The sequence below is a fragment of the Pristiophorus japonicus genome, chromosome 21 (assembly GCF_044704955.1).
Source record: "Pristiophorus japonicus isolate sPriJap1 chromosome 21, sPriJap1.hap1, whole genome shotgun sequence".
NCBI lineage: Eukaryota > Metazoa > Chordata > Chondrichthyes > Pristiophoridae > Pristiophorus > Pristiophorus japonicus.
Genome location: NC_091997.1, coordinates 79,190,190 through 79,217,440, shown reverse-complemented (window position 1 = coordinate 79,217,440; position 27,251 = coordinate 79,190,190). Strand labels below are relative to the sequence as shown.

General features: G+C 48.8%; 1 protein-coding gene across 6 annotated transcripts in view; it reads right to left on the bottom strand.

The window, feature by feature from the left end:
• Positions 1-268: 268 nt before the first annotated feature.
• neil1 (nei-like DNA glycosylase 1) overlaps positions 269-27,251 on the bottom strand; it is a 53,358-nt gene continuing 26,375 nt past the window's right edge. For 3 of the 6 annotated variants that reach the window (XM_070864190.1, XM_070864189.1, XM_070864188.1), the window contains exons 7-16: positions 16,010-16,037; positions 12,319-12,395; positions 11,475-11,502; positions 11,269-11,345; positions 9,392-9,419; positions 9,178-9,254; positions 8,337-8,364; positions 8,134-8,210; positions 1,944-2,157; positions 527-642 (exon numbers count right to left, since the gene is read on the bottom strand). In XM_070864190.1, coding sequence (XP_070720291.1) covers positions 620-642; positions 1,944-2,157; positions 8,134-8,210; positions 8,337-8,364; positions 9,178-9,254; positions 9,392-9,419; positions 11,269-11,345; positions 11,475-11,502; positions 12,319-12,395; positions 16,010-16,037 — 657 coding nt within the window. In that variant the 3' untranslated portion in view covers positions 527-619. Of the gene's footprint in view, positions 643-1,943; positions 2,158-8,133; positions 8,211-8,336; positions 8,365-9,177; positions 9,255-9,391; positions 9,420-11,268; positions 11,346-11,474; positions 11,503-12,318; positions 12,396-16,009; positions 16,038-27,251 lie in introns of those variants that run through there. The other 3 variants (XM_070864191.1, XM_070864194.1, XM_070864193.1) reach the window with 3 other exon arrangements.

The window sequence follows — 27,251 nt, the reverse complement described above, 5'->3', positions numbered from 1 at the left end:
TGTTTCTCTCCACAGATGCTGCCCGACCCGCTGAGTATTTCCAGCATGTTCTGTTTTTATTTCAGATTCCCAGCACCCGCACCATTTTGCTGTTGCATTATTTGAGACCAGTTACACTTCAACTTATTTCGGCACCAGTGATAACCCCAGGGTCTGAATAATTCCCCGAAAGCTTAGCTACAAAACCTCACGCTTATCCCCAGCTGAGCAGGCCTTTGACCAGACATTGGAAACAGGACAATTTCTTTCATTAAAATGTTGACTCGATTTTATTCCAGTGAAAAAAAAGTTCGGCCGAAGTTTAAAAAATAGAATGTACATTTAAAAAAATCAATTTCTGTTACTTAAGGAGGGTCATCTTATTCTGTGCATTTGAAGAGAAGAGGGACAGGGTGCCATGGAAACGGAAAGCTCCAGGCATTGCAATCTAGTGGAGAGCTAAACCAGCAGCCAGGTCATGTCACAACAGTTCCTCGATTGTTCTCCAACTTCACTGCCCGTCCTCCTCCAATCCTTTCTCACTTGTAGCTCAATCCAACGATTCTCTCGGCTTTTGACCTCGCACATCAAAGTGGCCTGCGATGCGACCCGCTCTCTACTTTGTCCTGGATTTCCTGCATCATTTATTTGCGGTTTCAGACTCTGCGGAGACAGAGAGAGAGAGAGAGATTTAACATCAGAAGCAACACATGGGCAGTAAAGCGGGAGCTCCAAACAGTGACCAAGAGAGCCTTTCCACCTTCTGGCACAAGTTAGGAGTGTGATGGAATACGCTCCACTTGCCTGGACGAGTGCAGCTCCAACAACACTCAGGAAGCTCGACACCATCCAGGACAAAGCAGCCCGCTTGATTGGCACCCCATCCACCACCTTCAACATTCACTCCCTCCACCATCGGCAAACGAGCCAAAGGTGGGCAGAGGAAACGTTTCAAGGATGCCCTCAAAGCCTCCTTGATAAAGTGCACCATCCCCACCGACACCTGGGAGTCCCTGGCCAAAGACCGCCCTAAGTGGAGGAAGTGCATCCGGGAGGGCGCTGAGCACCTCGAGTCTCGTCGCCGAGAGCATGCAGAAACCAAGCGTAAAGAGCGTGCGGCAAACCTGTCCCACCCTCCCCTTCCCTCAACGTCTATTTGCCCCACCTGTGACAGGGACTGTGGCTCTCGTATTGGACTGTTCAGCCACCTAAGGACTCATTTCGAGGGACTGCCTATGGTGACCGTGGCTGCAGTGTGCACCATCTACAAGATGCACTGCAGCAACTCGCCAAGGCTTCTTCGGCAGCACCTCCCAAACCCGCGACCTCTACCGCCTAGAAGGACAAGGGCAGCAGGTGCATGGGAACACCACCACCTCCACGTTCCCCTCCAAGTCACACACCATCCTGACTTGGAAATATATCAGCTGTTCCTTCATCCTCGCTGGGTCACCACCACCTTCTCAACGACAATTAGGGATAGACAATAAATGCCAGCCTTGTCAGTAACGCCCACATCCCGTGAACGCATAAGTAAAAATGAAAAATTTAGCGGGGGAAAATGGTAGCCTGGGTTTTTCAGACATCGCTCGCAGAAGTAGGCTGCTCCTGCTATCATTGTCTAGGTACTTGACCCTGTCGCCCTGTCAGAGGTTGCAATCAATCTACCAAACTAATGTCACCTTTCCCACTGAATGATAGATACTAATCAGCCAAGTTTGCCAGTTTGGCTCAGATGGTCCACTTTCTCCTTTAACTCTGTTCCATTGCAGGACTTGGATAGTTTTAGCAATAGATATTGTTTTTTGATCTTCAAGTCAACGTTAATGCCACAGTGCTAAATCTTGTCCCGCGAAAGGTTTGCGCAGGGAACGCGGTAACCCATCGAGTCGCCTGCTGCTTCGGGCTATAGATCTGGCTTTGCTGCCTTTTCTGACCTACTTTTAACCGCCTGCCCCCGTTACCTTTTGGAGCCTCTGGGGGAGGCGACGGTTCGCCGGAGCTCTTGTTCCGCCTGCGCGTGGGCGACCGCCTCGGTTCCGCCGCTGTCTGCAATCCCTCAGCACTTTGCTTCCTGGCTGCCTTGGAGTTCCGGGGCGGCTTCTGGGAAGGATCCTTTGGGATCTCCGTAGCCTGTCGCGGCTCCGATTTCCTCTTCCCCTTCCTGGATTCGCAATCCTAGCGACGGACAAAAATTGCACGATGAAGCATTGTGGCTGTTTAAGGCGCCGCCTGTCGTCAAGAAATAACTTGCATTTAAATAGCGCCATTCACGTCCTCGGGACTTCCAAAGAATAGAAAAACAGGATATTTTTTGAATGGTGAGAAACTTTTAAATGTTGGTGTTCAGAGAGATTTGGGTGTCCTTGTGAATGAAACATACAAAGCTAGCGTGCAGGTTCAGCAAACAATAAGGAAGGCCAATGGCATGTTGTCCTTTATTGCAAGGGGGTTGGAGTACAAGAGTAAGGAAGTCTTGCTACAATTGTACAGGGCCTTGGTGAGACCACACCTGGAGTACTGTGCACAGTTCTGGTCTCCTTATCTAAGGAAGGATATACTTGCCTTGGACGCGGTGCAACGAAGGTTCACTGGATTAATTCCTGGGATGAGAGAGCTGTCTTATGATGAGAGATTGTGTAGAATGGGCCGATACTCTCTGGAATTTAGAAGAATGAGAGGTGATCTAGTTGAAACTTACAAGATTCTGAAGGAGATTGACAGGGTAGATGCTGAGAGGTTGTTTCCCCTGGGCTGGGGAGTCTAGAACCAGGAGGCACAGTCTCAGGATAAGGAGTCGGCCATTTAAGACTGAAATGAGGAGGAATTTTTTCACTCGGAGGGTTGTGAATCTTTGGAATTCTCCGTCCCAGAGGGCTGTGAATGCTGAGTCTCTGAATATATTCAAGGCTGAGATCGATGGATTTTTGGAGTCGAGGGGAATCAAGAGATATGGAGATAGGACGGGAAAGTGGAGTTGAGGTCGAAGATCAGCCTTGATCTTTTTGAATGGCGGAGCAGGTTCGAGGGGCCAAGGGCCTACTCCTGCTCCTAATTCTTACGTTCTGATGTTCTGATGATTAGAACCAACAAAGTGCTGTTGAAGTGTAGTCACTGTCATAATGTAGGAAACACAGGCCAAACTGCACACAGCAAGATCCAACAAACAGCATATATTGGCCGTTCGTTCTCTGTCTCTGGATCCGTAACATCACTATGGGAGCACCTTCACCACACGGACTGCAGCGGTTCAAGAAGGTGATCCTTCAGCACCTTCTCGAGGGCCAAGAGGGAAGAATCATACAATGATATAGCGCAGGAGGCCATTCGGCCCATTGTACCGGTGCTGAGGCTTTGGTGGAGCTCTCCAATTAGCCCCACTCCCCTGCTCTGTCCCCAAAGCCCTCTAAATGTTTGCACTTCAAGTAGTTAATCAATTCCCATTTGAAAATGACCATTGAATCAGGTTCCACCACCGTTTCAGGCAGTGCGTTCCAGGTCACCACAATTCGCGGTGTAAAACCATCTCACCTCTGGTTCTTTTGCCGATCACCTTAAATCTGTGTCCTCTGGTTATTAACTTTTGTGCCACTGGAAACAGTTTTTCATTATTTACTCGATCAAAACCGTTCACGATTTTGAACACCGCCATCAAATCTCGTCTTAACCATCTCTGCTCCAAGGAGAACACCCCCAGCTTCTCCAGACTCCCCACACAACTGAAGTTCAATTCTAATAAATCTCTTCAGCACCTTCTCAAAGGCCTCGACATCCTTCGTAAAGTGTGGTGCCCAGAAGTGGACACACAACTCCAGCTGAGGCCTAACCAGTGTATAAAGGTTCAGGAAAACAGGAAGGCAGAATATTATCTGAATGGTGACAGATTAGGAAAAGGGGAGGTGCAGCGAGACCTGGGTGTCATGGTACATCAGTCATTGAAAGTTGGCATGCAGGTACAGCAGGCGGTGAAGAAGGCAAATGGTATGTTGGCCTTCATAGCGAGAGGATTTGAGTATAGGAGCAGGGGAGTCTTACTGCAGTTGTACAGGGCCTTGGTGAGGCCTCACCTGGAATATTGTGTACAGTTTTGGTCTCCTAATCTGAGGAAGGATATTCTTGCTATTGAGGGAGTGCTGCAAAGGTTCATCAGACCGATTCCCAAGGTGGCAGGTGTGACATATGAAGAAAGACTGGATCGACTAGGCTTATATTCACTGGAATTTAGAAGAATGAGAGGGGATCTCATAGAAACATATAACACCCTGACGGGATTGGACAGGTTAGATGCAGGAAGAATGTTCCCGATGTTGGGGAAGTCCAGAACCAGGGGTCACAGTCTAAGGATAAGGGGTAAGCCATTTAGGACCGAGATGAGGAGAAACTTCTTCACTCAGAGAGTGGTGAACCTGTGGAATTCTCTACCACCAAAGTTGTTGAGGCCGGTTTGTTAGATATATTCAGGAGGGAGTTAGATGTGGCCCTTACGGCTAAAGGGATCAAGGGGTATGGAGAGAAAGTGGAATGGGATACTGAAGTTGCATGATCAGCCATGATCATATTGAATGATGGTGCAGGCTTAAAGGGCCGAATGGCCTACTCCTGCACCTATTTTCTATGTTTCTATGTTTAGTGTAACTTGCTTGCCTTTGCACTCAATGCTCTAGTTATAAAGCCAAGGAGCCCTTCGGCTTTTTTAAGCGCCTCCTCAACTTGCCCTGCCACCTTCAAAGATTTGTGTTCAGACTCAGGTCTCTCTGTTCCTGCACCCGCTTTAAAATTGTCACCAGTCTGTCTATGTCCTCCTGAAGTCTGTTATTATTTCTCCTCATTGTTTACTGCATTTCTGAGTTTCGTGTCATCTGCAAACTTTGAAATTATGCCCTGTACAGACAAATCCAGGTCATTAATAGATACATATCAAAAAGAGCAGTGGTCACAACACTGACCGCTGGCAAACACCTTCGTATAACCTCCCTCCAGTCTGAGAAACAACCGTTCACCGCTATTCCCTGCTTTCTGTCCCTGAGCCAATTTCATATCCATACTGGCACTGTCCTGTTAATCCCACGGGCTTCAATATTGCGAACAGGCCGGGCAATAAATGCCAGCCTTGCCAGCAACGCTCACATCCTGAGAATGGATTTTTTTTTTTGAACTGTTTTGTTTAAGAACAGACACTCCACATCACATTTCATCAGCACAAGGCAAACAGAAGGGGGAAATAAACTTCTACATGCTACTGGGTATATTTCTTGTGCGTTTTTAATTCACTAACATGTGGGAACTCTTTGTTTGGATAATGCTTCTGGCTGTCGTCTGAGCAAGGTCTGGGAGCTATTAACATGCAATAGTTCAGTTACAGCAGTGTGAAATATCGGTTCAAAGACAAACCGGAAACCACAAGGGCAAAGGTGAAAGTTACCCATCCACCACACAGATCTCCACACACAGGCTCCCTTCGACAAGACACGTCGAATCAGAGGAAGAATACATGAATCGGATGTCCTCTTCAAAGGGATCGACTGAAAACTAATCGGGCTCATTGTAAGAAGCTCTCACTTAAGTTTCCCTTCAGATTCAAAAGTCAAGGGGGTGGAAATTTGGTCGGGCCTCAGTTGGGGCGGTGTCCCGGGCGGAGCGGTACATTTTGCGCCGGCAAATGGCTTGCGTCTACTGCCGCAAAATTCATCAGCCGGGCCCGGAGTTTGGAGCGGGGCGCTAAGGGTTTAGGGCGCTAAACCGTCCCGAGCGAAACCGCCGGCCTCACAGTGCCATAACAGAGGCCTGGGGGAAAATAACCATGAAATAAAAACACTAGAAACATTCCCAATACATAGCTCACGCCACCAGAACATAAATTTTTTTTTTTAAATGTTTTTTTTTAAACAATCACACTTACCTGAGGTCTGATCTCGCTGTGGCCGCGACAGCTCGGACCGCCCGCTTTCACAGGCGTTCCCACCGGGGGGGGGGCGCTACGGGTCAGGCAGGAGCCGGTGTCGCGACCAGGGGCGTTGCACACCGACTCGCTTCTCCCGGGCGGCAGTGCTCCGCACCCCGTCGATACCAGCCCCGAATGTCCTGGGGGGGCGCTGGAAGTTCGCCGCCTGGGCGCACGTGCTTTCCGCCGCCATTACCGCCCCTCCCGAGGACATTATTGACAGATTTATTTTAAACTCCCATTTAAATAGTGTCTTTCACAACCTCAGGACGTCCCAAAGCGCTTTACAGCTAATGAAGTATGCTTAAAGTGTAGTCACTGCTGTAACGTAGGAAACACAGTCGCCAAATTGCCACAGAAATTAATGAGATAAATGATTGGATAATCTATTTGAGTGATGTTAGTTGAGGGATAAATATTGGATAGGGCACTGGGGAGAACTCCCCTGCTCTATTTCAAAATAGTGCCATGGGATCTTTTACGTCCACCTGAGAGAGCAGACGGGGCCTCAGTTTAATGTCTAACCTGAAAACTCGTACCGTCAAGAGTGCAGCGCTCCCTCAGCACTGCACTGGGAGTGTCAGCCTAGATTTATGTGCTCACGTCTTTGGAGTGGGACTTGAACCCACAACCTTCTGACTCAGAGGCGAGAGTGCTGCCCACTGAGCCACGGCTGGCACAATTATAAAGACAGCTGAAGGAGAGGTGAGGAGATTGGAGTCGTTCATTAAGCTGCAGGTCATAGCAGATGCTGTCTGACCAGACAAAATATTCCTCTTTAAAAGTATAAATGCCGAAAGAAATTGCAATCGTTGAGACAGATTTAAATTGGAACAAAAACAAAACAGAAAATGCTGGAAATGCACAGCAGGAACTTCATGGGTTCTTTGTTTAAGAATTCATAGCAACACATTGCTATTAAGAACTAGTTGGTTTATTAACAAAGGTTTAACAATCACACGACACATTACCAGTTCATCCACCAGGCTCACAACCACCTGCCTCATCGCGGATCCCCCGAACCCAACGGGCTGGGGTTTTATTGAGTCTTGTGAACATCACGTGACTGGCGAAGCCACTCCCAGCTCAACAGCTCCACAACTATTTGGTTGTAATACTTTAATCAAATGACCCCTGGTTAATGCGGGGGGGGGTGTCACACTCCTAAACCTTTTCAGGTGCCCCCTGTTTTTTTTGTTTGTTTTTTTTTCCTGAGGGCACCAAAACACAAATTATACAAGTGCCACCTGGCTAAAAGGGGGCACACTAAAACCAACAACTTAAACAAATTAAACTTTTGACGTGGTTCAAATTAAAATTTGGTTGCCAGGGGTGACGATGCACTCCAGTCCCTCCGGCGCCCACCTCTCGCGGAAGGCCGCGAGCGTACCGGTGGACACCGAATGCTCCACCTCCAGGGACACCCTGGCTCGGATGTAACCGCGGAAGAGAGGCAGGCAGTCGGGCTGAACGGCCCCCTCGACCGCCCGCTGCCTGGACCGGCTGATGGCCCCCTTGGCCGTGCCCAGGAGGGGTCCTACACAAAGCTCCACAAACCTGTGAGCATGCGCACAGGTGCATACATTACAGGTGCGGACATTCGAAAAACGGCAAATGGGAAAAGCCACACTGGTCCATTTGGCCTGTCCCATCAAGTCGCAATGCCTTGTGCATCACCATACAGACACCCCACGCCCACCAGGAAGCCATGTGATCACCTGGGGGGGAGGAGTACACAGATAAAAACCCAGGTTCATTAAGGGGGAAATATCTGGAATATCTGTAAGGAAATGATACTCTTTATCACAACCTCCTTTAAATTTTTTTAATTTAAAAAAAGGGGGGGTGGAGAAAAGGAATTTATTTGTAAATGAAGGCCAACGATATAGCTTTAGGGTTAAATTCAAAATTGAAAATACAGTGCAATGCCCTATTGCCAACATTACAACAGTGACTACACTTCAAAAGTACTTCATTGGCTGTAAAGCGCGTTGAGATATCCGGTGGTCGTGAAAGACGCTATATAAATGCAAGTCTTTATTTTTTTCATGTCTTTGTTCATGGAGGGGACCACACGCCCTCTGACCCCTTGCTGGATTGGTGGATAGCTCTTGCCAAGCCAGAGAGGGCGATGGATGTAAACACCCATCGAATTTACATGGCTGAGCCAACTGTGCTACCCACTTGCCCTCTGACCTTAGAGCGGGCCTCACCTCGGGTTCAAGCTCCTTGTTCTCGGTTTCGTCCGCTATCTTCCTCCTCCGAGACTTGGGTTTGGGAGTTTTGGATCCTTTGAGAGAGAGAGAGAGAGAGAGAGAGAGAAGGTTTGGTTTTAAGAATAAAGCCACAGTTGTAATAATGGGTGTGAGACAGAAATAAAACATTAAACTAAAAAACAAAATCAAGTCAGACTCACCTTTTGGTGCCATTGGTCTTGGGATGCCCTGGGATAAAATCAAGATACAAACTTGAAGAATATTAAACTGTTACATAGAATGTGACAGCACAGAAACAGGCCATTCAGCCCATCAAGCCTGTGCCGGTATCTTACTCAACACGAGCTACATTGTCTAAACCCAATCTCCTGCCCACTCCCTCAACCCTTCAATATTCCTCTTTGTTCAGGTATCTAGCTCATTTAGTGTCAGCCGTGGCTCAGTGGGCAGCACTCTCGTCTCTGAGTCAGAAGGTTGTGGGTTCAAGTCCCACTCCAGGGACTTAAGCACAAAAATCTGGGCTGACACTCCAGTGCAGTACTGAGGGAATGCTGCACTGTCGGAGGTGCCGTCTTTCAGATGAGACGTTAAACCGAGGCCCCGATTTCTCTCTCAGGTGGATGTAAAAGATCCCGTGGTAGAAGAGCAGTGTCCTGACCAATATTTATCCCTCAATCAACACAGCAAAAAGACCCAGATTATCCGGTCATTATCACATTGCTGTTTGTGGGAGCTTGCTGTGCGTAAATTGGCTGCCGCGTTTTCCACATTACAACAGTGACCACACTCCAAAAGTACTTCATTGGCTGTAAAGCGCTTTGAGACGTCCGGTGGTCGTGAAAGACGCTATATAAATGCAAGTCTTTATCTTTTTTCATGTCTTTTCTCATGGAGGGGACCACATGCCCTTTGACCCCCTGTTGGATTGGTGGATAGCTCTTACCAAGCCAGAGAGGGCGGTGGATGTAAACACCCATCGGATTTACATGGCTGAGCCAACTGTGCTACCCACTTGCCCTCTGACCTTAGAGCGAGCCTCACCTCGGGTTCAAGCTCCTTGTTCTCGGTTTCGTCCGCTGTCTTCCTCCTCCGGGACTTGGGTTTGGGAGTTTTGGATCCTTTGAGAGAGAGAGAGAGAGAGAGAAGGTTTGGTTTTAAGAATAAAGCCACAGTTGTAATACCGTGGGACCCCTAATAATGGGTGTGAGACAGAAATAAAACATTAAACTAAAAAACAAAATCAAGTCAGACTCACCTTTTGGTGCCATTGGTCCTGGGATTCCCTGGAATAAAATCAAGAGGCAAACTTGAAGAATATTATACTGTTACATAGAATGCACAGAAACAGGCCAGGAGTACGTGCCGAGGGACGCACTAAAGGTTGGTGCAGTCGCCGCAAAGGCACGATGGGGAAGAGCAACAGTTTAAGGTCCTTCCGCCACGGTAAACCCAGGGGCTGGAATCAGACCCCCCTCGAGCTGTTCTTGTTAATCTGCTTGTATACATAGAGCACCATGTACTGAAAAACACCTGTGTTCAAAAGAACATAAGAATTAGGAGCAGGAGTAGGCCATCTAGCCCCTCGAGCCTGCTCCGCCATTCAACAAGATCATGGCTGATCTGATCGTGGACTCAGCTCCACTTACCCACCCTCTCCCCATAACCCTTAATTCCCTTATTGGTTAAAAATCTATCTATCTGTGATTTGAATACATTCAATGAGCTAGCCTCAACTGCTTCCTTGGGCAGAGAATTCCACAGATTCACAACCCTCTGGGAGAAGAAATTCCTTCTCAACTCGGTTTTAAATTGGCTCCCCCGTATTTTGAGGCTGTGGCCCCTAGTTCTAGTCTCCCCGACCAGTGGAAACAACCTCTCCGCCTCTATCTTGTCTATCCCTTTCATTATTTTAAATGTTTCTATAAGATCATCCCTCGTCCTTCTGAACTCCAACAAGTAATGTTGTGCCATGTATAATGAAAGTCTCTGCACTGTTTAGTAACTTGTAAAGAAATGTAAATGTATTCTCATCCGTTCCGTGTACTGCTTTCATCTGCATAGTGCTACATGTAACGTGATTGGTGATCGGTATTGAAATGTATCCTGGAATGTAATGTAAACCTGTTCTTATCTGCTCCATGTAATACTCTTATTTGCACAGTACTACATGTAACGGGATTTGCAGATTGTACTAAACTGTACCTTGAAATGAAATGCATGCTAGTGCGTTGTATGGAACTGCTGTCAGCATCCAAATGAATTGTATGCAATTGCTGACCGCAATGTACTGAACTATTTTCCAATGTAACGTGAAAATTTTATATGAATAAAGTATAATTTTGAAACAAAAAACAAGCACAGAAACAGGCCATTCAGCCCATCAAGCCTGTGCCGGTATCTCGCTCAACACGAGCCACATTGTCTAAACCCAATCTCCTGCCCACTCCCCCAACCCTTCAATATTCCTCTTTGTTCAGGTTTCTAGCTCATTTGGTGTCAGCTGTGGCTCAGTGGGCAGCACTCTCGCCTCTGAGTCAGAAGGTTGTGGGTTCAAGTCCCACTCCAGGAACTTTAGCACATAAATCTAGGCTGACACTCCAGTGCAGTGCTGAGGGACTGCTGCACTGTCGGAGGTGCAGTCTTTCAGATGAGACGTTAAACCGAGGCCCCGTCTGCCCTCTCAGGTGGATGTAAAAGATCCCGTGACACTATTTTGAAGAAGAGCAGGGGAGTTATCCCCAGTGTCCTGTTCCAATATTTATCCCTCAATCAACATCACTAAAACAGATTATCCGGTCATTTTGTCACATTGCTGTTTGTGGGAGCTTGCTGTGCGTAAATTGGCTGCTGCGTTTCCCACATTACAACAGTGACTACACTCCAAAAGTACTTTATTGGCTGTACAGCGCTTTGAGACATCCGGTGGCCGTGATAGGTGCTATATAAATGCAAGTCTTTATTTTTTTCATGTCTTTTCTCATGGAGGGGACCACATGCCCTCTGACCCCTTGCTGGATTGGTGGATAGCTCTTACCAAGCCAGAGAGGGCGGTGGATGTAAACACCCATCGGATTTACATGGCTGAGCCAACTGTGCTACCCACTTGCCCTCTGACCTTAGAGCGAGCCTCACCTCGGGTTCAAGCTCCTTGTTCTCGGTTTCGTCCGCTGTCTTCCTCCTCCGGGACTTGGGTTTGGGAGTTTTGGATCCTTTGAGAGAGAGAGAGAAGGTTTGGTTTTAAGAATAAAATCCCAGTTGTAATACCGTGGGACCCCTAATAATGGGTTTGAGACAGAAATAAAACATTAAACGAAAAAACAAAATCAAGTCAGACTCACCTTTTGGTGCCATTGGTCCTGGGATGCCCTGAGATAAAATCAAGAGACAATCTTGAAGAATATTAAACTGTTACATAGAATGTGACAGCACAGAAACAGGCCATTCAGCCCATCAAGCCTGTGCCGGTATCTTACTCAACACGAGTCACATTGTCTAAACCCAATCTCCTGCCCACTCCCCCAACCCTTCAATATTCCTCTTTGTTCAGGTATCTAGCTCATTTAGTGTCAGCCGTGGCTCAGTGGGCAGCACTCTGGCCTCTGAGTCAGAAGGTTGTGGATTCGAGTCCCACTTCAGGGACTTCAGCACATAAATCTAGGCTGACACTCCCAGTGCAGTACTGAGGGAATGCTGCACTGTCGGAGGTGCCGTCTTTCGGATGAGACGTTAAACCGAGGCCCCGTCTTCTCTCTCAGGTGGATTTAAAAGATCCCGTGGTAGAAGAGCAGTGTCCTGACCAATATTTATCCCTCAATCAACACAACAAAAAAAAACAGATTATCTGGTCATTCTCACATTGCTGTATGTGGGAGCTTGCTGTGCGTAAATTGGCTGCTGCGTTTCCCACATTACAACAGTGACTACACTCCAAAAGTACTTCATTGGCTGTAAAGCACTTTGAGATGCCCGGTGGTCGTGAAAGACGCTATATAAATGCAAGTCTTTATTTTTTTTTTCATGTCTTCGCTCGTGGAGGGGACCACACGCCCTCTGACCCCTTGCTGGATTGGTGGATAGCTCTTACCAAGCCAGAGAGAGCGGTGGATGTAAACACCCATCGGATTTACATGGCTGAGCCAACTGTGCTACCCACTTGCCCTCTGACCTTAGAGCGAGCCTTACCTCGGGTTCAAGCTCCTTGTTCTCGGTTTCGTCCGTTGTCTTCCTCCTCCGGGACTTGGGTTTGGGAGTTTTGGATCCTTTGAGAGAGAGAGAGAGAGAGAAGGTTTGGTTTTAAGAATAAAGCCACAGTTGTAATACCGTGGGGCCCCAAAATCTCCCGTAGCTCCCCCCGCCTCGCCTCCCCAACCCACACTCGCTGCGGTGACTAACAGGGATTGGGGAAGAATATAGAGTCCCCGCATTTTGCACAAATGGTTCCGCAATTAAGGCAAACACAATAAAAACAATTTTGTTTATATTAGTTCCTGGGATGTGAGCGTCACTGGAAAAACCAGCATTTATTGCCCGTCCCTAACTGCCCTCGAAAGTGAGCCACCTTCTTGAATCACTGCAGTCTGTGTGGTGTGTCGTACAACTGAGTGCCTCGCTGGGCCATTTCACAGGGCAGTTAAGAGTCAACCACATGGTGTGGGTCTGGAGTCACATATCGGCCAGACCGGGTAAGGGCGGCAGATTTCCTTCCCTAAAAGACATTAGTGAACCAGATGGGTTTTTAGGACAATCCGGTAGTTTCATGGTCACCATTGCCGATACTAGGGGGCCTGAAACTGATGGCCTCACCGCCCACTGCCGCCGACATTGCCCTGCTCCAACCGCCCAGTGCCACTTTCGAGGTGGCATGGAGCGGGCAGGAGGGGAGAGCCGCCGGGAAGTGCCCGCCGACGTCAGCGGGCGGCCGAGTAGTGCAACCGAGCCCCCGCGCGCCGAGCTGCAATATTGGTGCGGGCGGGAGTCTGCGGCAGAACGGGGGTGGACCGATAGCTGGGGGCTGGTCTGTCCCCGACGGTAGGTAGGAAGATGCTGAAAAAAAAGGTTAGTGAACTTTTTGTAATTTATTTTTTAAACAGGGACTTACCTGGATGGAGTCCCCTGAAGGTCTTCAGATGTTTTTTCGGGTTCTTTTGAAGCTTTTCCTTTCCAGCTCTTCGACCCGACTCCATCCTCGGCGGCACTCGGGCGGCAAGCGCCTTTGCCGGCGAGATTGGGAGCTCCCGCCCGTTGCCGCCCAGATTGACGGCGTCCATCGCTCGTTTACCGCCCACCGACCTTCGAGGGACCTTCTTCATGAATATCCCGTCCAGGGAACCACCAGGGACTTCGGCGGCCATCGGCACTTTCAGTTTATTAAATAAATCGGCAATTTCGGCCCCAAGCTTTTTATTCCCGATTTATTTAATAAACTGAATTTAAATTCCCCAGCTGCCCTGATGGGATCTGAACTCATGTCTCCGGATCATTAATCTAGGCCTCTGGGTTACTGGTTCAGTAACATAAGTACATAAGAACATAAGAACATAAGAATTAGGAACAGGAGTAGGCCATCTAGGTCCTCGAGCCTGCTCCGCCATTTAAAAAGATCATGGCTGATCTGGCCGTGAACTCAGCTCCACTTACCCGCCCGCTCCCCATAACCCTTAATTCCCTTATTGGTTAAAAATCTATCTATCTGTGACTTGAATACATTCAATGAGCTAGCCTCAACTGCTTCCTTGGGCAGAGAATCCACAGATTCACAACCCTCTGGGAGAAGAAATTCCTTCTCAACTCGGTTTTAAATTGGCTCCACCGTATTTTGAGGCTGTGCCCCCTAGTTCTAGTCTCCCCGACCAGTGGAAACAACCTCTCTGCCTCTATCTTGTCTATTCCTTTCATTATTTTAGCTGTTTCTATAAGATCACCCCTCATCCTTCTGAACTCCAACGAGTAAAGACCCAGTCAACTCAATCTATCATCATAAGGTAACCCCCTCATCTCCGGAATCAGCCTAGTGAATCGTCTCTGCACCCCCTCCAAGGCTAGTATATTCTTCCTTAAGTAAGGTGACCAAAACTGCACGCAGTACTCCAGGTGCAGCCTCACCAATATCCTGTACAGTTGCAGCAGGACCTCCCTGCTTTTGTACTCCATCCCTCTCGCAATGAAGGCCAACATTCCATTCACCTTCCTGATTACCTGCTGCACCTGGGATTCATGCACAAGGACCCCCAGGTCCCTCTGCACCGCAGCATGTTGTAATTTCTCCCCATTCAAATAATATTCCCTTTTACTGTTTTTTTTTCCAAGGTGGATGACCTTACATTTTCTGACATTGTATTCCATCTGCCAAACCTTAGTCCATTCGCTTAACCTATCTAAATCTCTATGCAGCCTCTCTGTGTCCTCTACACAACCCGCTTTCCCACTAATCTTTGTGTCATCTGCAAATTTTGTTACACTACACTCTGTCCCCTCCTCCAGGTCATCTATGTATATTGTAAACAGTTGTGGTTCCAGCACCGATCCCTGTGGCACACCACTAACCACCGATTTCCAACCTGAAAAAGACCCATTTATCCCGACTCTCTGCTTTCTGTTAGCCAGCCAAATCTCTATCCATGCTAATACATAACCATTATTCTACAATAACCTGACCCCACGTTCTTTTCATTCACCAAGAACAGGCAGCTGGAACATCTTGCGTGCGGTTTAAGACTTGGGGAACAATGTGGGGGATGATTGCAGTGAGGATAATGAAGAGTTCATCGCAGAATAATGGAGATTTGGGAATGGTCATGAGGCCGGAATTTCATCCAAGGGTTCAGGTGACATCAAGGAAGGAGGGAACAGAGCTTTAAAAGTTTATAACGGCTCATCATGAGGAAACTAACTACATCCCTGGAAGCACTTGTTTAATGTTATACACTGTGCACTTTTACGTCCACCTGAGAGGTCATTCAGGGGCCTCGGTTTAACGTCTCATCTGAAAGACAGCACCTCCGACAGTGCAGCACTCCCTCAACACTGCACCGGGATCGTCAGCCTAGATTATGGGCTCAAGACTCTGGACTGGGACTTGAACCCACGACCTGCTGACTCAGAGGTGAGAGTGCTGCCCACTGAGCCACAGCTGACAACCGCATCGGGCTTAAGAAACGATCTCTTGACTTTGACTGCTTCCCTTAAGTCACTTATTGGCTTATTTTGTGCTTCTGAATTCTCAAAAACAACTTGCATTTATATAGTACCTTTAACATAGTAAAATATTCCAAGGCGCTTCACAAAACGACAGAAACAAACTAATCAAACACAATTCGACACTAAGCCACGCAAGGCGATTTTAGGACAGAATTGAACAAAAGCTTGGTCAAAGAGGTAGGTTTAATGAAGCATTTTAAAGGAGGAGAGAGAGTTGGAGAGGTTTAGGGAGGGAGTTCCAGAGCATAGGGGCTAGGCAGCTGAAGGCACGGCCGCCAATGGTGGAGCGATGAAATTCGGGCAGGCACAAGAGGCCAGAATAACACCTCGATTAAATCTGCCCTTAACCTTCCCTGCTCCGAGGAGAACCACCCCAGCTTCTCCAGTCTCTCCACGTGACTGAGGACCCTCCTCCCTGGTCGAAGGCTGCCTAGCAGGCGTGCCGTTTGTACCATCTGCAAACAAAGTTCCGTGCCGACAGCACTAATTTGCAACACCTACAGTCGGACCTGCTCGGGTGGGGGGGGGGCAGAGGGCTGAGAGTTGGGGACAGTGAGGTGCCTCCGTGGCAGGTAGGGTCCAATTCACGAGACTTGGATCATCAATTCTTTTTTAATAATGGGTGTGAGACAGAAAGAAAACATTAAACTAAAAAAACAAATCAAGTCACACTCACCTTTTGGTGCCATTGGTCCTGGGATGCCCTGGAATAAAATCAAGAGATAAACTTGAAGAATATTAAACTGTTACATAGAATGGCCATTCAGCCCATCAAGCCTGTGCCGGTATCTTACTCAACACAAGCCACATTGTCTGAACCCAATCTCCTGCCCACACCCCCGACCCTTCAATATTCCTCTTTGTTCAGGTATCTAGCTCATTCAGTGTCCGCTGTGGCTCAGTGGGCAGCACTCTGGCCTCTTGAGTCAGAAGGTTATGGGTTCAAGTCCTGCTCTAGAGACTTGAGCTCAAAAAATAAATCTCTGACACTCCCAGCACAGCACTGAGGGGGCGTTGCACTGTCGGAGGTGTCGTCTTTTGGATGAGACATCAAACCGAGGCCCCATCTGCTCTCTCAGGTGGACGTAAAAGATCCCATGGCACGATTTCAAAGACGAGCAGGGGAGTTATCCCCGGTATCCCTCAATCAACATGGCAAAAAAACCCAGATTATCTGGTCATTATCACATTGCTGTTTGTGGGAGCTTGCTGTGCGCAAATTGATTGCTGTCTTCCTCACATTATAACAGTGACTACACTCCAAAAGTACTTCATTGGCTGTAAAGTGCTTTGGGATGTCCGGTGGTTGTGAAAGGCGCTATAGAAATGCAAGGTCTTTTTAAACAGCTACTCGAGCCTTAGGGTCGACCAGTCACAAGGAGCACCGTCTACTGTTGTCATGGTTGCAGGTTGTAGCACCTGACTTGGCCGAATCCCTGCTGTAAGGCCTTACTATTATTATTAAAGCAAGCGCTCTACTCAGAGCTCCTTCACGGCAACCGAGCCCAAGGTGGGCAGAGGAAACGTTACAAGGGACACCCTCAAAGCCTCCCTGATAAAGTGCAACATCCCCACCGACATCTGGGAGTCCCTGGCCAAAGACGGCCCAAAGTGGAGGAGGTGCATCCGGGAGGGCGCTGAGCACCTCGAGTCTCATCGGCAAGAGCATGCAGAAACCAAGCGCAGGCAGTGGAAGGAGCGTGCGGCAAACCAGACTCCCCACCCACCCTTTCCCTCAACGACTACCTGTCTCACCTGCGACGGGGACTGTGGTTCTCATATTGGACTGTTCAGCCATCTAAGAACCCATGTTAAGAGCAGAAGTAAGGCTTCCTCGATTCCGAGGGGCTGGCTCTGATGATGGCTATGATGAGAAGTGCCTGTTGCCTGCATCACGACGCAGACAACAGCTACAAGACTTTGCCGACACGAATCACACTGAAAACGTGCAAGTTACAAGTAGAAAGGGGAAGGCTTGCGGTAGAATCTGGTACAAACCTGCCTTGGGAGGCAATCAAACTGAAACTTAACACAGTGTCCAGTCACTTGCAAGATCAGAGGTGTAACTGCACTGCTATGGAGTTGCTATGACGACACCATCAGCAAGACAACATGGGAACGAGCTGTCATGTACATCACCACGGCAGGAGAAAAGTGTCTTTTCTTATTTCACTTTTCCCTAAGAGGCAAGCCCTTTGAAGTCTCTCTTTTCATCTTGTCTGCTTTTATACTAAGCACGAAAAAAATAATGTATGTTGTGTTATTTTTGATTTTTAAGAAAGCTCCTGGAGGAGTGAGCAGTGCAGGATTAGTTTGATGTGTGCTGAGGCCAGTTCTCCGCAGTCTGACCTGCACATGATGGGCTCTTGCACCTCTTTAGCCCAGCTCATTGGCAACACGAGAACTCGGCCCATGGGCCAAGATAGCTCACGGCGTAGTGCCGCATTACCAGGAGTATGGATGTTCTCACGGGAAAATCTCAACATATTATCATCATCATCATAGGCGGTCCCTCGTATCGAGGATGACTTGCTTCCACGGCAAAAAAGGATGAGTTCACAGGTGTTCCAATGAAGGACCTAATATTCCAGATCCCGAACTACATCCTGAAGGCTGGAAGATGCCTGTGCGTGGATTTTTTTTAACGTGTGGTGACCGTTGCACACCAGCCACCACACGGGCTTGACAGAGCTAGGTCTTGGTCCAGTGGCAAGGATTAACCAGGACGACTGGAGACCTGCTCTGCTGCACGGACCTAGTGCACGCACATATCGCAGTGTGGGCTGGCCCGTGCTGCCCCTGGGCCCCTGGCCCCGAACCCACGCCTCCCCTGGGCCCCGATCACGTCCCTCCACAGTCTCTCGCTGCTCCTGCTGTACCTGCCCACGCTCCAATCACCGACCTGGACCTTGCTGATGTCACTCTTCGCTGCCGTTGCCCTCCTGCACTAGCTCTCGGTGCTCTCAGGCCGCCACACCTCCACTCCTTTTATGGTCATATTATACCTCACCTTTGATACTCCTGCAAGCATGGACATCCTATAGAGGATGTGCCAGCGACTTCATTTGAGAAGTACCACTTTGGGGTTTTTCTTTTGTATTCATTGATGGGGTGTGGCATGGTCGGCATTTATTGCCCATTCCTAATTGCCCCTTTAGAAGGTGGTGGTGAGCCGCCTTCTTGAACCGCTGCAGTCCGTGTGGTGAAGGTGCTCCCACAGTGCTGTTAGGGAGGGAGTTCCAGGATTTTGACCCAGTGATGATGAAGGAACGGCCGATATATTTCCAAATCAGGATGGTGTGTGACTTGGAGGAGAACATAAGAAATAGGAGCAGGAGTCGGCCATTTGGCCCCTCGAGCCTGCTCCACCATTCAATAAGATCATGGCTGATCTGATCATGGACTCAGTTCCACTTCCCTGCCCGCTCCCCATAACCCTTTACTCCCTTATCGCTCAAAAATCTATCTATCTCTGCCTTAAATATATTCAATGACCCAGCCTCCACAGCTCTCTGGGGCAGAGAATTCCACAGATTTACAACCCTCTGAGAGAAGAAATTCCTCCTCAACTCAGTTGTAAATGGATGGCCCCTTATTCTAACTATGCCTTCTAGTTCTAGTCTCCCCCATCAGTGGAAACATCCTCTCTGCATCCACCTTGTCAAGCCCCCTCATAATCTTATAAGTTTCGATAAAATCACCTCTCATTCTTTTGAACTCCAATGAATAGAGGCCCAACTTACTCAACCTTTCCTCATAAATCAACCCCCTCATCTCCGGAATCAAACCTAGTGAACCTTCTCTGAACAGCCTCCAATACAAGTCTATCCTTCCTTAAATACGGAGACCAAAACTGTATGCAGTACTCCAGGTGTGGCCTCATCAATACGCTGTGCATCTGTAGCAGGACTTCCCTGCTTTTATACTCCATCCCCCTTTGCAATAAAGGCCAACATTCCATTTGCCTTCCTGATTACTTGCTCTGCCTGCATACCAACTTTATGTGTTTCATGCACAAGGACCCCCAGGTCTCTCTGTACTGCAGCACTTCGCAATTTTTCTCCATTTAAATTATAATTTGCTTTTCTATTATTTCTGCCAAACTTGGGGGAGGTGGTGTTCCCATGTGCCTTGTTGAAAGTATGAACGCAAGAGGCCAGAACTGGATTGGGTGCAGAGACCTCGGAGAGTTGTGGGGGCTGAAGACGGTCTCGTAGATAGGGAGGGGGCGAAGCCATGGAGGGAGTTGAACACAAGGATGCGAATTTTAAATTCGAGGCATTGCCGGACTGAGCGCCAATATAAGTCAGCTAGCACAGGGGTGATGGCATTGTGGGCTGCCCCGACCTGTGTGAGAACACCATCGCAGGTCGGGGCTATAAACAGAGCTGGAGCACCGGGCCCTGGAACATCGTGGGCGGAGGAGCGGCGAATGAGGGTACGGGGCCCAGAGGAGCCGAGGGCCCAGGGGCAGCACGGGCCAGCCCACACTGTGCGATATGTGTGCGCACTAGGTCCGTGCAGCAGAGCAGGTCTCCAGTCGTCCTGGTTAACCCTTGCCACTGGATAAAGGCCCAGCTCTGTCAAGCCCGTGTGGTGGCTGATGTGCAACGGTCACCCCACGTTAAAAAAATCCAGGCACAGGCATCTTCCACCCTTCAACTGGAGTTCAGGACTGGAACATCGGGTCCTTCATTGAAACATCTGTGAACTCTTGTGGAAGCAAGTCAGCCTCGTTCGAGGGACGGCCTATGTGGATGACAGGTAATCAGGAAGGCGAATGGAATGTTGGCCTTCATTGCGAGAGGGATGGAGTACAAAAGCAGGGAGGTCCTGCTGCAACTGTACAGGGTATTGGTGAGGCCGCACCTGGAGTACTGCGTGCAGTTCTGGTCACCTTACTTAAGGAAGGATATACTGGCTTTGGAGGGGGGTACAGAGACGGTTCACTAGGCTGATTCCAGAAATGAGGGGGTTACCTTATGATGATAGATTGAGTAGGCTGGGTCTTTACTCGTTGGAGTTCAGAAGGATGAGGGGTGATCTTATAGAAACATTTAAAATAATGAAAGGGATAGATAAGATAGAGGCAGAGAGGTTGTTTCCACTGGTCGGGGAGACTAGAACTAGGGAGCACAGCCTCAAAATACAGGGGAGCCAATTTAAAACCGAGTTGAGAAGGAATTTCTTCTCCCAGAGGGTTGTGAATCTGTGGAATTCTCTGCCCAAGGAAGCAGTTGAAACATAGAAACATAGAAACATAGAAAATAGGTGCAGGAGCAGGCCATTCAGCCCTTCTAGCCTGCACCGCCATTCAATGAGTTCATGGCTGAACATGAAACTTCAGTACCCCCTTCCTGCTTTCTCGCCATAACCCTTGATCCCCCGAGTAGTAAGGACTTCATCTAACTCCCTTTTGAATATATTTAGTGAATTGGCCTCAACTACTTTCTGTGGTAGAGAATTCCACAGGTTCACCACTCTCTGGGTGAAGAAGTTTCTCCTCATCTTGGTCCTAAATGGCTTACCCCTTATCCTCAGACTGTGACCCCTGGTTCTGGACTTCCCCAACATTGGGAACATTCTTTCTGCATCTAACCTGTCTAAACCCATCAGAATTTTAAACGTTTCTATGAGGTCCCCTCTCATTCTTCTGAACTCCAGTGAATACAAGCCCAGTTGATCCAATCTTTCTTGATAGGTCAGTCCCGCCATCCCGGGAATCAGTCTGGTGAACCTTCGCTGCACTCCCTCAATAGCAAGAATATCCTTCCTCAAGTTAGGAGACCAAAACTGTACACAATACTCCAGGTGTGGCCTCACCAAGGCCCTGTACAACTGTAGCAACACCTCCCTGCCCCTGTATTCAAATCCCCTCGCTATGAAGGCCAACATGCCATTTGCTTACTTAACCGCCTGCTGTACCTGCATGCTAACCTTCAATGACTGATGTACCATGACACCCAGGTCTCGTTGCACCTTCCCTTTTCCTAATCTGTCACCATTCAGATAATAGTCTGTCTCTCTGTTTTTACCACCAAAGTGGATAACCTCACATTTATCCACATTATACTTCATCTGCCATGCATTTGCCCACTCACCTAACCTATCCAAGTCACTCTGCAGCCTAATAGCATCCTCCTCGCAGCTCACACTGCCACCCAACTTAGTATCATCCGCAAATTTGGAGATACTGCATTTAATCCCCTCGTCTAAATCATTAATGTACAATGTAAACAGCTGGGGCCCCAGCACAGAACCTTGCGGCACTCCACTAGTCACTGCCTGCCATTCTGAAAAGTACTCGTTTACTCCTACTCTTTGCTTCCTGTCTGACAACCAGTTCTCAATCCACGTCAGCACACTACCCCCAATCCCATGTGCTTTAACTTTGCACATTAATCTCTTGTGTGGGACCTTGTCGAAAGCCTTCTGAAAGTCCAAATATACCACATCAACTGGTTCTCCTTTGTCCACTTTACTGGAAACATCCTCAAAAAATTCCAGAAGATTTGTCAAGCATGATTTCCCTTTCACAAATCCATGCTGACTTGGACCTATCATGTCACCATTTTCCAGATGCACTGCTATGACATCCTTAATAATTGATTCCATCATTTTACCCACTACTGAGGTCAGGCTGACCGGTCTATAATTCCCTGTTTTCTCTCTCCCTCCTTTTTTAAAAAGTGGGGTTACATTGGCTACCCTCCACTCCATAGGAACTGATCCAGAGTCAATGGAATGTTGGAAAATGACTGTCAATGCATCCGCTATTTCCAAGGCCACCTCCTTAAGTACTCTAGGATGCAGTCCATCAGGCCCTGGGGATTTATCGGCCTTCAATCCCATCAATTTCCCCAACACAATTTCCCGACTAATAAAGATTTCCCTCAGTTCCCCCTCCTTACTAGACCCTCTGACCCCTTTTATATCCGGAAGGTTGTTTGTATCCTCCTTAGTGAATACCGAACCAAAGTACTTGTTCAATTGGTCTGCCATTTCTTTGTTCCCCGTTATGACTTCCCCTGATTCTGACTGCAGGGGACCTACGTTTGTCTTCACCAACCTTTTTCTCTTTACATACCTATAGAAACTTTTGCAATCCGCCTTAATGTTCCCTGCAAGCTTCTTCTCGTACTCCATTTTCCATGCCCTAATCAAACCCTTTGTCTTCCTCTGCTGAGTTCTAAATTTCTCCCAGTCCCAGGCTAGCTCATTGAATGTATTCAAGTCACAGATAGATAGATTTTTAACCAATAAGGGAATTAAGGGTTACGGGGAGCGGGCGGGTAAGTGGAGCTGAGTCCACGGTCAGATCAGCCATGATCTTGTTGAATGGCGGAGCAGGCTCGAGGGGCTAGATGGCCTATTCCTGTTCCTAATTCTTATGTTCTTATGTTCTTATGATGATGGGTGAGCAAGACTTTGAGCTGGAGCTGATTCTGGCCTCTCCCAGCATCAACACATGGAAGCTCCCACACACATATTCCAGCACCCCGTTACTGAATTCCAGCCCGACACAGGCATCCCATTTCCCTCCAATCCCATCTCAAGAATGTGAAAGGCATCTTCAAAACAGAAAACAACAGCGGAGACACAGGAACCCTGGCAAGTTCATTTCGAATTGGTGGGAGTGTTCCATTAAACCAATCTGCAATTGTGACTTGCTAGCACCTAACGTAGAAAAGATATTGAAATACACCCCGCCCCCACCCCCCACCCCCACCACCGCCAGAGTGTAATCTCAGCAATACAAATATAAAATGCTGGAAACACTCAGCGGGTCAGGCAGCATCTGTGGAGCGAGGAACAGAGTTAATGTTTCAGCTCGACGACCCTGGAAAAAGTAACGACTGTTTTTTAAGCGAGCGCAGGGGCAGGGAAAGGGGTTGGGGGGGGGGGGGGGGGGGGTGGGGGGATGATCTGTGATTGGGTGGGAGGCAGGAGAGATTAAACGACAAAAGGGACAATAGCGTGAGGCTAAAGGAGATGGCAATGGGACAAGTAAAGACACAAAAGGTGGGTCTGGAAGAGGTGTAAATGACAACATCAGAATCATAACCGGCACCTGTGGGGTCAGAGGTCACGGTCTGAAATTGCTGAACTCGATGCTGAGTCCAGAAAGCTGTAAAGTGCCTGACTGAAAGATGAGGTGCTGTTCCACGACTTTCACTGGAACGATGTAGAAAGCCGAGGGCAGAGGGGACCGAGTAGAGTGGGACGGAGAACTAAAATGGCAAGCGGCCGGACGCTCGGGGTCATGCCTGCTCAGCAAAGCGACCCACCTCAATCTCAGGAAAAGGGCCAGTGCATTTGGCAGAGGTGCTTGAGCTACACAAAATTCACCGTTACCCGGCATCCAGCTCTCCAACCCCGGAGCAGGTCACAATTGGCTCAGTGGGGAGCACACCCCCCCTCTAAGTCAGCATGCTGTGGGTTCAAGTTCCCGCTCCAGAGACGCAGAGCACATAACCCAGGCTGACAAAGTTCCAAAGCCGTAATGAGGGAGCGGAGCGTTGCACTGTCGGAAGTGCCGCGTTTCAGATGAAACATTAAACTGAAGCCCCCTCTGCCCTCTCAGGTGACTGTGATCGCACTGCACTCCGTTAGAAGAGCAGGGGAGTTATCCCCGGTGTCCTGGGGCCAATATTTATCTCTCACTCAACATCGCCAAAAAGCGATTATCTGGTCATTATCACATTTGCTGTTTGTGGGAGCTTGCTGTGCGCAAATTGGCGGCCGCCTTTCCCACATTACAACAGTACTTCACAGTAAAGCGCTTTGGGACGTCCTGAGGTTGCGAAAGGGGCTATAGAAATGCATTATTATTTATCGAAAATACAGCAGGGAGAGCTGCCGTAACAGCCCCTTACGGATAACGTACATCCAGAGCAGGTCGCTGATGGGTCCAGCCGGGTCCTTTTTGCAGCCCTTAGGTGTTTCCTCACTGAGCGAGAGGGAGCGTTACTTGGGGCCCATCAGCTGGTTTTCCGACACTGGCCCCGAATTCCCGGTTCCCGCGGCCGTTCGACTCAATTCGAGACAAAAGAGGCGCACTTACCCGTTCCATGCTGGGCCCACCAGCGATCCCGCTCCCGAGGTCTCCACTCCCTGTGCGTCGCAGCACGTGCACATCGGGGCGGCCGTTTGCTGGAGCTGAGTCACATGGCTCTGGGCAGCCAATCAAGGTACAGTATTTTCTCATTCATAATAATGGGAACTCCGTATGGAAGAGTTCTCATTATGATTGAGAACCCCCGCCAAACACCCAAACACCAATTAAAAAAATAGAAGAAAAAAAAATCACGTATTTAACATTAATTTAAATTAAAGTTAATAAATGTCTTAGAAAAAAAGAGATATATTTTTCCAATTTAAAAAAAAAATTTAATTATGGTTTAAAATAAACTTACCTTAGTGGACAGGGTTTTTACATTAAAATGTGTTTTTAAAATTTTATTTTTATATGTTTCTGTATGTTTTAAAACTCTTACGCTGGTAAAAAAAAATAGGCTATGCGCCTGCTTTTATCAGGCACAAGAGTTTTCAGGACATTCGCTGGACTGGAGATGGGTAAATCCCGCAATCTCGCCCATGTGAATGTGCTGGCTGCCAAGGTGCATTGGATCCGTCAAGCCGGAGCTCGACAGATCGGAAAAGATGGTTTTCGGCGCATGCGCATTGCGCGCTGAAAATCGGCTCTTGCGACGTCTTCCCGGATCCGGACACACTCCGTACGGACCCAGGAGGCCGGGATTTCAGGGCCAGTAACATTTCATCAAACACGAATCAAGCACCCAAGACATACCGGTTCTGCCCAATGGAGGGCGATCTTCCGAGACTTGGAAGTCAACTCTTGCTGATTGAAGCTGTGCTTTACGGTGCTGCATTTATGTATAAAAGCGAGGACACAGTGAGTTCATGATAATTGAGGACATATGGGATCGTGAGCGGGCCAGGGGATTGGTACGGGGAAGCAAGAGCAAATATGGGCTTGTGCGGAGGCAAGGGTGGTGAGCTGGGTTCTTTGGCCGAGAGTCTGGGGTCATTTGCGCCTTCCGTTAGCGCTCCCCCCGCCCCCCTAGGGGCCGCAAACAACCTTTCACCCAAACGGGGCACGGCTAACGACTCCCGCTAAATTTCGTGGCAGTGGTAACCCGTGGTGCCCTGCTCCGCTGCGCCGGCGATGACATCACCACCCGTGCGCAACATCCCGTTATCACCCCAGAACAAAATTTGGGGGTGCCCCCCCACCCCCCACCCCGAAACTGCGCGGGGCGATGCCAGCGACGGCCTTGTGGGACGTGAACCGGGCAGCCAGCCGTCCGCGGGGCGCCGCTTAACGGGGAAGCGGCGGCCATTTAAAAAAAAAAAAAATGTCAAATCTCTTCTGTGCCCCGTCGGCGCTTCGAACGCGGGGTCCCGTGCCGCGATCGCTCAGCCCCAGCTCTCTGCTTCGAGTGCTGGCATCCCCCAGTGGTCCCCGGGAGGCCTGTTTCTTCACTGCAGAGTTTGCAGCTTGGGCCTTTCCCTTTAATGACCGGGAGAGCCCCTCCCACGCGGCCCAGTGCGTAGCGCTGCACCCGGCCCCCGACCCGTCCCGTCCACCCTGCTCCCAACCACCGCACTCACGCCCAGAAAGAAAGTGGAGTGCGCTATTATTTTGCGCCCCACTTACTTTCGGGGATGGTACACTGAATTTTGAGAGCGGGACAGGATGTCCGCCTCCCGAATGTTACCGCCCCCAAATTTTACCGCAACCGAATTTCACCCCCTTTGGTATTTTTTAAGCTTACGGCACCTGCTGTATGCAGGCGTTCTCTGCTAAGCTTCAGAGATCAGGCGTGTGAATAGAGTCATTCAACATTAAACACATTTACAATATTGTGGTTATTCCGTTGTACCATGCACAGGCAATCACAGAAACATAGAAATTTACAGCGCAGGAGGCCATTCCGGCCCATCGTGTCCGCGCCGGCCGACAAAGAGCCACATGGTCCTCGGCCAGCAGCCCTGAAGGTTACCTATAAACCTATGAACAATGGCGGAAAAGTAAAGAGCACCCAGCCCAACCAGTCCGCCTCACACAACTGCGACACCCCTTACACTGAAACATTCTACACTCCACCCCAACCGGAGCCATGTGATCTCCTGGGAGAGGCAAAAACCAGATAAAAACCCAGGCCAATTGGGGGAAAAAATCTGGGAAAATTCCTCTCCGACCCATCCAGGCGATCGAACCTAGTCCAGGAGATCACCCTGGCCGTATTCGATTCCCTGCAGTACTTACCATTATATCCTTATTAGCTTCAGAAATTAAAGTTCCATTTGTCTACCCTGGCATATATAATCGACTGAATTTTAAACATTGGTCAAAAAAATGCCATCCTTAAATTCGCTATTTTAAGATGGGGATTGCAGGAGAGTCTGCCTGCGTCTGGTGGAGCGGCGATTAACTTAACGTATAGTGTGGCCAGATCTGTGATGGTACAATGAAGGACAACTCTGCTGATCGTTTACTGGCTCCAAGTCCCGGTCACCCATCACCCCTGTGCTTGCTCACCTGCTCTAGCCCCTGGTCCAACAACACCTCAAAACGCTGCAACAGAAGGCAGGGCCACCAATGGTGGAGCGATTATAATCAGGGATGCTCAAGAGGGCAGAATTAGAGGAGCGCAGACATATCGGGGGCGTTGTGGGGCTGGAGGAGATTACAGAGATAGGGAGGGGCGAGGGGCCATGGAGGGATTTGAAAACAAGGATGAGAATTTTGAAATCGAGGCGTTGCTTAACCGGGAGCCAATGTAGGTCAGCGAGCACAGCGGGTGATGGGTGAGCGGGACTTTGTGTAAGTTAGGACATAGGAAGCCAAGTTTTGGATCAACGCTAGTTTACGTAGGGTGGAATGTGGAAGG